This window comes from Pleurodeles waltl, chromosome 3_1, assembly GCF_031143425.1.
Source record: "Pleurodeles waltl isolate 20211129_DDA chromosome 3_1, aPleWal1.hap1.20221129, whole genome shotgun sequence".
Classification (NCBI taxonomy): domain Eukaryota; kingdom Metazoa; phylum Chordata; class Amphibia; order Caudata; family Salamandridae; genus Pleurodeles; species Pleurodeles waltl.
The window spans coordinates 515,701,530-515,715,107 of NC_090440.1; the positions used below are offsets into that span (position 1 = coordinate 515,701,530).

The 13,578-nt window shown below is 43.2% G+C and overlaps 1 protein-coding gene across 1 annotated transcript in view; it reads left to right on the plus strand.

The window, feature by feature from the left end:
• Window positions 1-13,578, plus strand: part of LRRC28 (leucine rich repeat containing 28) — a 280,795-nt gene that overhangs the window by 30,239 nt on the left and 236,978 nt on the right. The window contains exon 4 of the mRNA XM_069222770.1: window positions 5,633-5,670. Coding sequence (XP_069078871.1) covers window positions 5,633-5,670 — 38 coding nt within the window. The remainder of the gene's footprint in view (window positions 1-5,632; window positions 5,671-13,578) is intronic.

Below are 13,578 nucleotides of genomic sequence, written 5' to 3' on the forward strand. Positions count from 1 at the left end.
GCATTTAAGAATTAATGATTCTCCAGTTTAGGGAAAGCAAGTTTTGCACAGCTTTGTGTATTTGTGTCACTATTGTCTGTCTTTGTAATAAACAACTTTCGCCACCAGAGGGTGCCAGGGCACCATAATTGTATGTTTCATTTAAAGAGCCGATTTCATTTACTTGTACAGGCTTGGTCAAATTTTGCAAGTCGATACTGTTGCTTTAACTTTTTAAACCACAGCCTCAAGCAGTTTATATCAATTCAAAATACTGAAAATGCTTTTTGGGTCTTTTAATACACATAAAGTTAATGTACGTTAACACTGTCTGTTCGTGTTTTTATGTGCATATCTGTAGGTTTTTATATATTTTAAAAAGTACAGAAAATATTAAAATACATCACAAACGAATAGCAATACATGCATGCACTGGAAATGTATATGGTCAGGATTACTTAAAACTTTATTTCAACTCGGAGAGAAGAGCCAGTTATGCCTCCAGTGCGGATGAATATAGTACACACATGCAGAGAATACAGTACAGGCTCTTCGTGCAAGAGTTCTCGATGCTGGAATTCTTTCAGATCTTCAGGCATCCACACCACTCAGGGTCACGACACTTGGCGAATGGTAGTTTATAAAGTTCTCAACATTTTGTGAAAGTATCCCAGAATTGTGTGCAATATATAATTTCCAAAACAAAAAGGATCCTTTAGTTTATTTTGTGAAGGTATTGCTGTATGGCTGGACAGTCTTCCGTACTTAATTAGTAGTAACCAGAGAGCAGGCCGCGCATTTTACACTGATTATGTTCGGACTTCTTTTTCCTTCCACGTACTGCCTGTCTGTTACTGCCTGTAACCAACTGACCCATTTTGGGATAGTGACCTTAAAACCATGAATTAAGTACATTAAACACTCAACACCAATAACGATTGAGGCCAGAATTTCCCCTGAACATATCTTCCAAGTGCCATCTGTATTCCACTAAGGCCGGGCCGGTTCTTTCTACTGTTGGGTACATTTTATTAAAAGGACGAGTTATGTATAATGTATACGTACTAAAGACTTGGATACACCTTACATTGAGTCGATCACTATTATTTAGGCGGGAGGATATGGAAGCGGCCTTTCCCTGAAACTTTGTATTAAATAGTGCTCGCTTACAGTGGATACAGAGACTGAATTGCAGCAGTCTTTTAGTATACATTGTGATCGGAGCAAACCATGACGAGATTAGGACATATTTCTTCTCTCTTTGGAATGGAGCCTTTATGGCTATTGACGGCTTCAGCCCACGGCCGGTAACACATCGAAAACACAGAGCACCACCTCCCTGCTCACTACCCTCGAAAAGTGCACTAGTTGCCCCAAACTTTTTTCCACTTGTTGGGGCAGCCCCTGCCTTTGAGAGACAGCTTGCTCCGCCGGTTGGCACCAGTCCAAATCTGATACCCAGACTTCGACAGGTGGAGGCTCATGCGATATTACGTTTAACCACCCCCGCTGCGACCATCAGCCAAATCTTGTGATATTGTGACCGGGAAACCTCCCCCGTTAATGTCAGCAGGAGCCACTTTGGGTACAAAGGGACCTCCAGAGCTAGCACCTGAGTCACTCTCTGTGTCACTTCGTCCCAATAGACTTGTCTTCTCGGGCACCCACAAAGGATGCGAAGGAATGTGCCATCTTGCACACACTCTGGGAGGCAGAGTCTCCCCTCCCTATCTTCTGGAGGAACACCCTGGAATAGTACGATCTGTGTAGAATTCTCAGTTTTAACATTCTGAAAAGGGTACAAATCTCTCTCGCTCTCTCTCCTTCCTCAGTTTACCATTGTGCAATAGCGCCTTGGAACAAATTGGATGGAAAGCTTGTATTGTTCATAAAAGATCATATCCATCTTTGCAAGCCCAGGGGACAAATTAGTAAAAGGCTCGGGCTTTCATAGATGTGCTGGTCTTCATATTTTTTAAATTGTGAGTGTTAATTTAAAAGGAAATTTACGAGGAGTGTTTTGTGCAGTTGTATATCATAGAATTGGATAGTTGTAGTTTTTTTTCTCGAATGGGCATGGATGTTCATCATCAGTTGATGACTGCATAACAATAGCTTGATTTTATTTACTGCTTTATGTTTCAGTTCCACCGTTTATGAGCGCTGTAAGTAATAGGAATTACTGTGACTTTGTTTAAATATACGCCAGCTGCTGACATTGGAAGGTTGGAAAGCTGAGTTAGTCTTGCCAGGATTTCAAGGCTTGGCCTGCAGATCAGATTAGATGTCAGCTGTGAGCGTTAATTCACTGAGCCAGGCTCAGTTCTCTGTCTGGGAGAGCCAACGCCCACCTTTAGCCTCGAACATCGCCGGTTCAGCTGCTTCCAATAGGTTTTGCTGCTCAGGCCTAGAAAGTAATTATTTCATTCACATGATTAAAGTAATATTTATTTAAAGCGCACGAAGCAACCTGTTTTTAATAGGCACTTAAAGTGGCGTTCCTTTTATTCACGTTTATTCTTGTAGTGCAGGTGTCTGGGCCTCTGTGGTGTACTGCACATGACTGGGTCCATGCGTGTGTTCCTTTATGGTTTCTTGCTAGATGCAATGTTCTTTCTAGTGAGCATTCTCAGACAGTGTTATTTTGCTACTAAATATATATACGTTTGGGTTGCACGATTACTAAGTGAATGTGAAGAGAGCAGCAAGAAAAACACTAGAGTACACCAAAAAGCAATAACATGATGTACTTTTGGAGCAATCGTGAATTTAACAATTTACATGGTTATCAGGTGTTCTAAATCCAGTGTCCCGCAAAATTCCTTACATTGGGAATGATGCACACAACACAAAATGTCATCCACAACTCTGCGAGCACAGGTGGGTTATACAGGACTGCTGGATGGGCCAAGAGGCTTCGGTTCTTCGGGGACCTCTGGATCATACCCTGCTGCATTCTTGTGGCTCTGGCGCAGATTGCAGTCCGAGGATCCCACCGTTGCTCTCTGTGCCCTGGGGGCGCAGCTCTGCCTCACGGGCTCCTCAGCCATTCTCGGCTGCAGTACAGCCCGCGAGATGGAGAATCCTAGGCAGCCCCGCTGCTAAGAGAAGGGGATGATGGTCACCTCAAGGGAGGACTGTAGCTTCACCTGTGACGTTCCATACGAGCGAGTATTGACAGAGCTGGACTGAAAACCAAAACCAGCCCTGCCAAAAACGTTCAAACCTGCTCCACACCGCAGAAGGCGGTGATTAGAATGGAGCCTTGGGGCCTGGTTGGCTGATGAAGCCCATCCTGGTCTAAACGGAGCCCACTAGCCTACAACTCATCAGAGAAATGTCAGCGTGGGAGGAGGCCAGTCTGGCCATGAGTTCTAGGCGCTCGAATATGAACCAGTAGAGGTCCTAACTGACCTTTACCAAGATGAAGACACCCAGTAGAAATATATGATATTATAAGGGAAAGGCAGAGCCAGAGTAGAGCGTGAGAACGGCTTACAGAAAGGAAATGTGGGCTCGCGTGCGTACTGTGAGATAAGTGCAGCACCGTTAACAAACTATTGCTAACAATGTGCATAGAGTGGGATTCGGGTCTGCCCCTTCCAGTCATTCATTCTTTGACTAACCTCTTTGAGCCATGGGCTTGCGACCACGTCGATCACGTCATGGCTTATTCCATGCAGTATTCCTCTCTCACCTAATGATTTTGGCAGTTTGGGTGTATCCTTCCGCCTGCACTCGTGCTTGCATTGACCTGTCTGAAGGACTGCTGTACCCTTATAGCCCCTAAGGCCATTTCTGCTGCTCCCTGCTACGTCTTGCTTTCATGCGTTAAGGATGCACGTGGTCTTCTCTGACACCATGGTGCGGTTAAGCGGGTCTGCAGGTAGGGATGCTGAAAGGAGTTTTGCATTCTGTAAGACAAACGGGAACCCAGAGGCTGTAGGACAGGACAAAGTGAAAATGAGCCTACAGTCAAGAATGGAAACACAGAAAATTCATCTCTCCGAAGAGGTGCCTGGTCCTAACAATTACTGCATGAGGCGGACCCATTTCTTAGCCTTAGCAAAAAGAGACGTTTGGGATGTGGGTCCCGTAATCCTTAGACTTGTTCCTCCCACAAGCCCCGTTGTATAAACATCACCCAGCTGCATGCAGTGACAGACACCATGTTGTGAAACAATAGGACCCTCTGGCCGCAGGATGTGGCTTTTTGCCTCTCTCCAATCTGCTTTTCGAGATAAGAAGAGGAAAACCCCAGGGAAGAGGCTGATGCTAGGAAATCAGCCCTAATGTTTAGTTGTCTCATTTCTGGCCTCTCCTCAGCCTCCCCGCTTCCCTACTTTCTGTCGCATTTTAGTCGTCTTAAATTTTTTACTTTTCTTTTTGTTGTTTACAAAAAATACTTAAGTGTAACTTCATTTGCTTTTCAGTGAAGGGTGTGTGTGTGCACCTTTTATCCATCTTACTGTCCCATCGTTTATGCATTGTCTTGTGAGTGCAAGTTTCTTACAGTTTTAGGTTCTGTTTTGTGTAAGACTTGCCTTAACATGCTGTTTTGGAAGCACTGCTGCAGGTGTTTCTTTGGCAGTAACCGCAGTACTACCAAAAAACACGCTCAGTACAGTTTTTGACAGTCACTCAAACCCTGATCTCTCGTTTTTCTTGCTTTTAGCTGCTATCTTGCTGAAAAAAGGTGCATTTACAGCGTGAAAAGGCTTTTTGTTTTAGGCTGTTTTATTTCTAAATAGTGCACTTTGAAAGCTGGTTACTGGGCCACTCGCTGCATATAAGAACAATCTGCCTGTAACAGCATGAGTGTGCTCAGTGCATCCACGCTCAGACTGCCCAAGATCAGTCAAAAACATGGTTATACAAGAATGGTCAGACTCCACCTTTTTACTACACACTCTTTCTATAAATTAGATGCCATAGTCCGCATAAAATAAAAGCATTTCGTCCTATTTTGCTTTCTATCCTGTGTCTCACTATAGCACTGTTGGCTCGATTCATACACCCAAGTGCGCACCACAATGCTACTTAGTGCACAGAGGGCTCGATTCTCGGTTGCAGTTCGTAGATTGCACATTTGAGTGTAATATTACACTGGAGTAAATCGGCCGCTAGTGCAGGGACGTGAGTGCTGCAAGGCGGGATGCCTTGAAAATTAGATGAGCACCAATGAATCTGTGTTTGTGGCCATTTAAGTACTTTAGCAAAGCAAGTCCCAAGCACATGAAAGGTAACATTTGCTTCTCTCGAGTGCAGGAGTAAACCTGTATTCGCGCATAGGGGAGCAGCACCAAAACTGGCAGAGTAAGTTTCTTGATGTATAAGAACGTATCATGTGTATTGACGGGCATATGCACGTTTGCCATTCATTTACACAATCAAAATAGTGTTAAAACGCTGCAGATGTTCCAGGGGCAGCTGGTAAGCCTTGCTTGTTACCTTCAGGGAGCTGGGGGAAGAGAGCAATCGCATGCAAACGCCACTCCTATAACATCCAGTGTTTACTATTGACAGTCTGTGCTCCAACTGGTACTTCTTCATCCTAGTGTGCAGAATATCAAGAATAAAAATGTTTGAAATCATTAAGATGCACAAGTCGGTATGAGTAACAGCTGCTGCCTTTATACTTCTCTCTTCTCAGGTACCTTCATTCAAACAACATCGTTTATGTGCCTGAAGGTAAGTAGTCTAATTTTCTCTGTACAGGAAGCCGCGCTGTTGACCAGTTGTTTGTTAAGTGTATTTTCTGACTTTTGCTTAATACAGTGACTCGATCACCATGTGCCGGAATGTTTAATTTGTTTGACTTGTGCATGTTGCATGTTAGTTTATTAGACAAATGAGGACACTATGTGGCTTTTGTGTTTGCTGGCCTAAATCCAGTTTCTGTTTTTGAACAAACCCTGGTGAGCATGTTGCGAAGCATAAGTGTGTCTGTTATTTGAGCCCCGCTAGGGCGCTGGAAGGAAGAGTGCTATTGGAGGAGGGGGGCTCAGTCCAGAGGCCAATCACTGGAAGCCCTTCGCTGTGCATGGCAGATAAGGCTGTGAGATCAGTGTTAGAAGGTAATGTGGTGGAGGCTGAGCCCTACTAATGTGCAGCTGTAGTTGGGGTACTGGAGGGAGAAGTGTCTCTGTCTAGTGATGTTGGGATTCATTGCTCCTGGGAAGAGCTTAAGAGAAGTCCATAAGTTCCTGGCCACTTGTGGAGAAGTGCTTATGGATGCTGGGGATTTGTTGTACCGTATCACTGCAAATTTTCAGAAATCCACAGGATTTCCGTGGAGGAGAAATAGACCAATCTGTTTACTCACCAGCAGTCTGTGTTGGCCTTTTGTGTTATTGCTTACTTTCATGGGCCGATCACGTATCACAGGCCACATATGGATCTGGGTCACTTCAGCGGAATACTTCACTACAAAAGTGTCAGTGGGAGTGCAACCAGAAGCTCAAAGCAGAGGAACATCCATTGTATTATGAAAGAGGGAAACCATTAACACTGCGATCTTGCTGTAGTGTCGTCATCGGATCGCGGTTTCTTTAAGACCGCGTATTTCCCTACACTCCTTTGAGGCTCTGGTCTTTGCAGTCTGGGTCTGTTGTGGTTGCTCTTCCGCTGTACCTTGCTTACCATTCCCTGCTGTGAAGTAATGAGGATCTGTCAAACTGCAGCCTAGCAGCAGGCTGGCTCCAATTGCCTAGAGATCTTGAACCTGCACATACATATCTGTACTCTGATGTTGCATATGAGAAGCAGAGGTCTAGGCGTGCTGCCCGATACTCAACCAAGTATGGTTGGACCAGCAAACGTGCACACACAGACCCACTCGGTCTCCAGACCCAGTTCTGTTTAGTGTTGTAGTGAGTCGAAGTGTGGCGAAAAAGCATTTCTGATGCACAAGGTAGTGAGAAAGTTCAAAAGACTGAACCATATAAATCGTTTTGGATTACTATTAATGATTCTAATTTGACACTGATTAACCTCTGTAGTGGGTTTAAGAGGTAGGAACTTCTAGATGTAGCAAGTATAATTTTTGGACACGTTCCCCTAAGGTTTATCAAAGTGAGGCATTTTATGTAGACCGTGCATATTTTGTACTCATTCCCTTGATGTGTGCCACGTTTAGTCTGGGTTTGCTTCACCTGGCAAATGGCCACAGTACTTGGAGCAAAGCATGTCCCAGCATTTGTGTGGTCAGGTAAGGGTGACAGTGAGCCACTTGAATTTTTGTTTTGCCCATTTTATTCGAGTTTATGCTAGAGGTGGTTTCTCCCGTTCTTCTGAAGGCCTACACTAGAACGGAGGTGAAACCTTGCAGCAGAGTACATCCAGCCATCGCATCCCTGTACAGGTTGCTACAGCAGGATGTAGTAACCATACCTGGAACCATTAATTGAGAATTTAGTCATTTTTAGGGCATTTTTAGTGACTTGGAAATTGTACCCCATTTCAAATTACCCTAGCTAAGGGAGTTCAATATATTTTATCAAATTATTAGAGTTTGAATAGATGAAGTTTGCTCTTTACCTGGGTTAATGCAATTGTAAAAAAAAAAAAAACACATGCGATCAATTCTCTATTGTTAGGTAAAAGGGGGCTTTGGGTCAGCCTTCCTTATTGGTTTGATGGAGAGTCAGTGAAGTGTCGGGTCAGCCTCAGAAAGACATACATGCAGCGCAGGAATGGGTCAGCCTTCTAGGCACTTAGGCACTTGTTTGCTTGGGAATGGTAATCTTAACTTAGATCAGCCCACACAATTTGGTAATTATACTGTCAGTTATATTGAGTGATGACATTGTACACTGAAGTATAGGATTTAATTGGGCAGCATGAGTGTGCGAATGCCTTAGCAGTAGTGCACGTTTTATATTTTTGTTCATCCTTTTATGTGTCAGAGTTGGAAAAAGTTATCGTGGAAGCTGTCGTTTCTGAAAGCACCCACGGTGTGAACGTGTTGCTTTGCGAAGCGATTTGTTTGCTTTTCCTTTTTTTTTTGCTTCTATCAAGTTTGAATGTTTATTTTTAACAAGTGTTTTAATACAGCCTTAACTCTTTCCTTGCAAAGATTATAAGTAGCGGGATAGTATGTAAACAGTAACAGTGCAGCAGCCTGTGTGCTTCCTAACAAGAAATGTGCAGATGGGCATCAGTAATTGAACACGTGCACACAATAACAGGGCTATACATTGTTTGATAGAGCACTACATTCCATATAGTTACGTTTCTAAGGGCTGTAAATAACAGATGTTACGTTCCGTGTCCGCATGCTTTCTTTTGTGTTGCTGCTGTAGATTATCAAACGTGTACTGTGACTACTAACTGTTAGTGCCTTTGTGACCTAAAGCAATCAGATGACAAATCATGCACTCTTAACATAACATGCATTGGCAAAGTCAATGGGTCCCACCTTTGTTTATAACCATGCTTTACAGCCTTTACATTATCCACGATGCTCTGCATGTTGAAGGTGTGTGCACTACGCATGCACTTGCCTACAAAATGACATGGGCACTTAAAAAAAAAAATGTTTTTTACTGATCGAAATTGGAGGAGAAAAATAAGTAGTGCAAAAGAGATTTCTTTAAAGCGGGTGGAAGAAGCACCATGGAAGATGGTGGCGGGAAGGAGCAAGACGTACGATGGTGCAGAAGCATAGAGGATGGCGTGGGGACAGAAGCAACATGGAGGACGTGGGTGGGAGGAAACAGCAGAGGGCTGGAGGGTACAAACCATGAGAGAGAGCAACATATTGCACTGGGAGGAGAAGAGACGTACACAGGCAAGAGAGAGCAACATGGAGCTGGAGGGAGGCAGCGAGACAAGCATGTTGGTGAGAAAGCAATGGGTGGTGATCACTCAAGTGTGCACATCACAGTGGGGGTGGAGGGAGAAGAGCACGGTGGGAGGGAGCAACACGGACCTGTGGAGGGGGCAACAGAAGCACACTTAGAAGGCAGGTGGAAAACATTCATTCTCATGGAGTGCAAAGCAGCGAAAAGTGGTGCCTGAAAAATTAGCCCTGGAAAGGCACATGTAATGCAGCCATGCCACAGGAAACGGACAAACACAAAAAGTAACGCCTACAAAGCTAATAAATATGATGCGAGAACATGAGAGTGCCAGCAAAGCCAACCAGAGGTAAGCAATTGATGGGCTCTAAGCCCACTGTAACATGCTAATCAGTCTTTTCACATGTTAGGCGAGACCTAAAAATGTGTAAACTAGCTGTGATGTTATGTGGAAAATCCCAATGCTTTGTAAAGCAACCATGACCCCAGAGATACCAGATTGTGAAGATAATGAACATAGGGAGAATGATGTGGTCCTTAATGTGACAATGTAATACACTTGCCATTGTGTTCTTAATTTGCTCTTGAGAATTTGTGTGTTCTTTCTCAATTTGCTCATGAGAATTTTTCTACCCACCTTTCTTTATTTTTAGTAATTTGCAATGACTAAACTTCGCTTCTGAATCTAGAAGCTTTAAAAGGGGGAGGGAAATAAATAAGAGTCACCTTGACCATCCACTTTCAGCACCAGCACACGTTCCAATAGACCATTTGATTGTATATTAAAATATGTTGTGAAGGAAACAATTGGTGCTACGGAGTCTTTAGTCGCTATTGAGTGACATGATCCCAGACGATGCAATCTTGAAACACCAAATTCCATCCTCTGGTCCCCTTAGAGAAAACTATGGTTCCAGTGGAAAAACGGAGGTTTGTTGGAATAAAATAGCCTAAAAACAATACTTGTCATAAAAAAAGTCATGAAGCTCCATCATAACTGACAAGGCAGTAGTCTACCCAGAATCCATTTGGTTGCTCAGTCATTAGTACTTAGGCCACTGAAGAAAGTCAGAAAAAATATATGGCCAGTGATGCGTGAGATGGTCTTGAACGAGTTTGGTGAGCCCTAGTGCATTTAGATTTCCACAACTTACGTGGTTTGATTATTTCTCTGTCAAGCCAAAAGTTGAAGTTTTCTGACAGAAGCACATTTTTGAAAGCTCTCTAGTGGAGAGACTCACATTTAAGATTTCCACACAGATTACCATTGGGTATTCTGGTTGTTGATATGTTACAGTCAGGATACATGATGATTTGGGGTATGCTGTGGGCTGACTAGCTGTAAATTCAGCAGTCTTTCCACCCAAAGAGAGAAGTTCTAGATTTTTTCTCTTGGATCTTTGATGAGAGGGGGGCAATAGAGAAGCACAACACATGAATTCTTTACCCAAGGAAACCGCTTTAGTGGCAACCCCTCAATCCCCTTTGCCTAATCCTAAGAGATTTAGTGAAGAAATCTCTACAGAGCTCTCATTTCTGAAATATAGGTTAAGGATGGAGGCAATAAAACCAGAATATGTCTGTCTGTTGTAAAAGGAGCAAGAGTGTTGTAATTATACATTATGTATGTCTGGGTGAGTGTCTGACAATGTGTCCTGCTGTCTAGCTAGAATAGTGTGATGTGCACCATCTTCCACGGGATAGGAATGCAAAGTACAGACAGCTGCAAGGTGAGGCTGAGCAGAGTGCTGCTCCTTACAGGGAGTGTTGCCTACGAAGCATAAGAATTAATAGAATGAAGGATCTAAGACTGTAGGAGGCTGCCTCGTTTCACCTGCTAGAAGACGTGCACTGGTCTATTATAGCTTTACTCTTGCCTTACCCAAAGGAGACACAATGGAGTTATCTAGTATAATGTTGAACAACAATTTGGTTAGGTCTGTTCATCAGTGGTGACCCTCATCCACCCCTTCTAAAAGTAAATCAATCTGTTTGTAAGTTGTCAAAGATTCTTCTCAACCCTATGTCTTTTCATATGGTTTCTTTCACTGTTTCTCCAAGTCTTTCTTTGCATTAAGTGCCTTTTACTGGTGTTTTTTTAGTGGAACCGAGTATACAATACAGTATTGTTAATGGAGGCTTAGGCCTTTACACTAAAACAGGAATGTAAAAACTGATATTTGAATGATCCCTGCCACGCAACTCCAGAGGGAATGCTGAGGGAAAATTACCATTTTATTTGAAACAAATAGGAAGGTTGTTTGCTGTGAGCACAATCTTGAATGTGAGTATTTGCAAGCTAATTTTGGTTCAAGGGAATCTTGGTGCTAGGACTAAGGTCAGATAAAAGCTGAGATTACTATGGTCTACTGCCATTGTACAAAACTATCAAAAGAGATGGGTTTTGAGGGATTTCCAAAATCTAGCAGTTAGTGATCAGGGGTGTGGAATTTATTAAAATATCTACTTGTCCAGGGGACAGGTTGCTTCTCAAATCTACTTGTCCTGTAAAAAGATCTACTTGTCCCTTTGGTGCCATGTAGTGTGGCAAAAAATTATGGCAGCAATCTCATTATGTAAGAGCTCTGATAATAGCCTCTCTGATTATGCCAGGGCTACTACCATAGTAGGGCTTGAATACTTGCAGTTTCAATCCCTACTGTAGCAATTTCCTTATTTTGCCACCTTTCTTCAGATCTGCATACTGGGGCTGGAGGAAGCAGTAAGCAATAGTTCCAGGGCTGGCATGCCTTTGAGTCTGCAAACCTACTAACCTGCATGTTTTAAAGATTTTCACCAGCTTCTCTCTAATATTTTCCCATAATAAAAAAGGTTGGACATTTACTCCTGACAATGGCAGAATTAGAACTTCTTCCAGGGTTGGGAAGAAAGTGGCTGGAGGGAAAATGAACTTGCAAATGCTCAATAGATTTTCACATGAGCAAATCTACACATGCGTATTTACCCATGCTAAAATACAGTTCACAAATATTTTATAGGGGTACGACATATACCATGGGTGCACTTTTGTGACTTTATTAAGAATTTGGGGCCACATGTAGGTAGGTTCAGATTTGCGACCTGCAAATTGCGAGTCAGAGCGACTTGCAATTTGCGAGTCGCAAACCCAAATGTAGGATGGTGTCCCTGACACCATGTGTGATTCGCAAGGGCTTCGCAAATGCCCACCTAGTGAATAATCATGAGGTGGGTCGCAATTTGCGACCCCCTTGCGAATAGCGGCCCTCACAGGGATGGTGGCCTGCTGGAGACAGCAGACCACCATGTCTGTGACTGCTTCCTTAAAGGAAAACGAGATGCATAACAAAAATGAAAAATTAAACGTTTTCGTTTCATTTTTTCAGAGCAGGCAGTGGTCCGCAGGACCACTGCCTGCTCTGAAAAAATGTTTACAGTGACATTCACAATGGGGAAGGGGTCCCACGGGGACCCCTTCCCTTTTGCGAAAGTGTTAGCACCCATTTGAAATGGGTGCAAACTGCGATTGGTTTGCGCCCGCGGTCACAAAACAATCCTACATTGCACTGCGAGTCGCAATTAAGAAGGGAACACCCCTTCCTGATTGCGAGTCGGAAACCCGTTTTGCGATTCGGTAACCAGGTTACTGAATCGCAAAACTGGGTTTGTGCATCGCAATGTGCTTTTTGCACGTTGCAAACAGCAAAAGTCGCTGTTTGCGACATGCAAAAAGCTACCTACATGTGGGTCTTGGTCCCTTATTAGGTCTGGTGTTAACAAAGACATTTTGTTTTTATTAAACTTCTATTTCTCTCTCTTTCGGCTGGCTTTACTGTGAGTGATCGCATTCTGCTCTTCCACAAGGAGCATATTGGCACACAAAGTAGTTTTGTTCAGTGTCAGGAACTACAGTGGCAATCAATGATGTAACGAAACTGGAGGGTGCCCCTTTGCAAAGAACATGGAGGAGCCCCCTCTCCAGACTCACTCAGGGCAGGTGCTGTGCTGAAGGGGCCCCATGGAGGGCGGCTGCTGGGCCTTTGTTATGCCACTGGTGGCAACGTGTGCTTTTAGAGTTCAAATTTTTGTTACAATTTTTTTTGCCAGTGTTTGTTACAATGTTGAGTGCCTGGTAGCTCCCACAACAATAAAGTGTTACAAAAGCCATGTCAAAACAAGACACGTATTGATGAAACTAAAAGACTTATAAAAATATGTCAGACCAGTTGGCTTTGTCAGTGTTTGTTTATTTTCATGCTTCTCATATTCGTGTTGAAAATGGTTACACTGATTTTCCATTAGAAATATTTTTAAGAAATACTATTATGCATCAAAAACATTTTACTAAATGACACTTCATTTGCATCTAATCAGAGAGCATTCTGGGAGCATTATACTTAACCTCATAGCCTAAACTTTTCAAACATGTGTATACACGTTTTTTTTTTTTTGGTACTGGAACCAACGTCAGTAGTGAAGTGTGACCTTAAAACATTTATTTACAGCACTCACCCTAATAATGAAGGCTTTCAAATAATGAACCATAAATACAAGTTCGAACAGCATTATCTTTTGGGAACACATTACCTCAACTGCAGAGAGTTCCACTCTCTGTAAACAGGCAGCCAAAGGATTTGTGCTGCAGAGGGTTGGGCCTACTTGTCCCAAGGACAAAGTAAACATAAAAACTTGTTGCCCTTGACCCCAAACAAGATGTCGGGCGTTGGGAATTCCACATCCCTGGTGATTTGGTGCAGAGAGTGGAGAAACACATTTAAATGAGTGGGGCCAACTTAAAATAACAGTCCCTCCTGTCAAA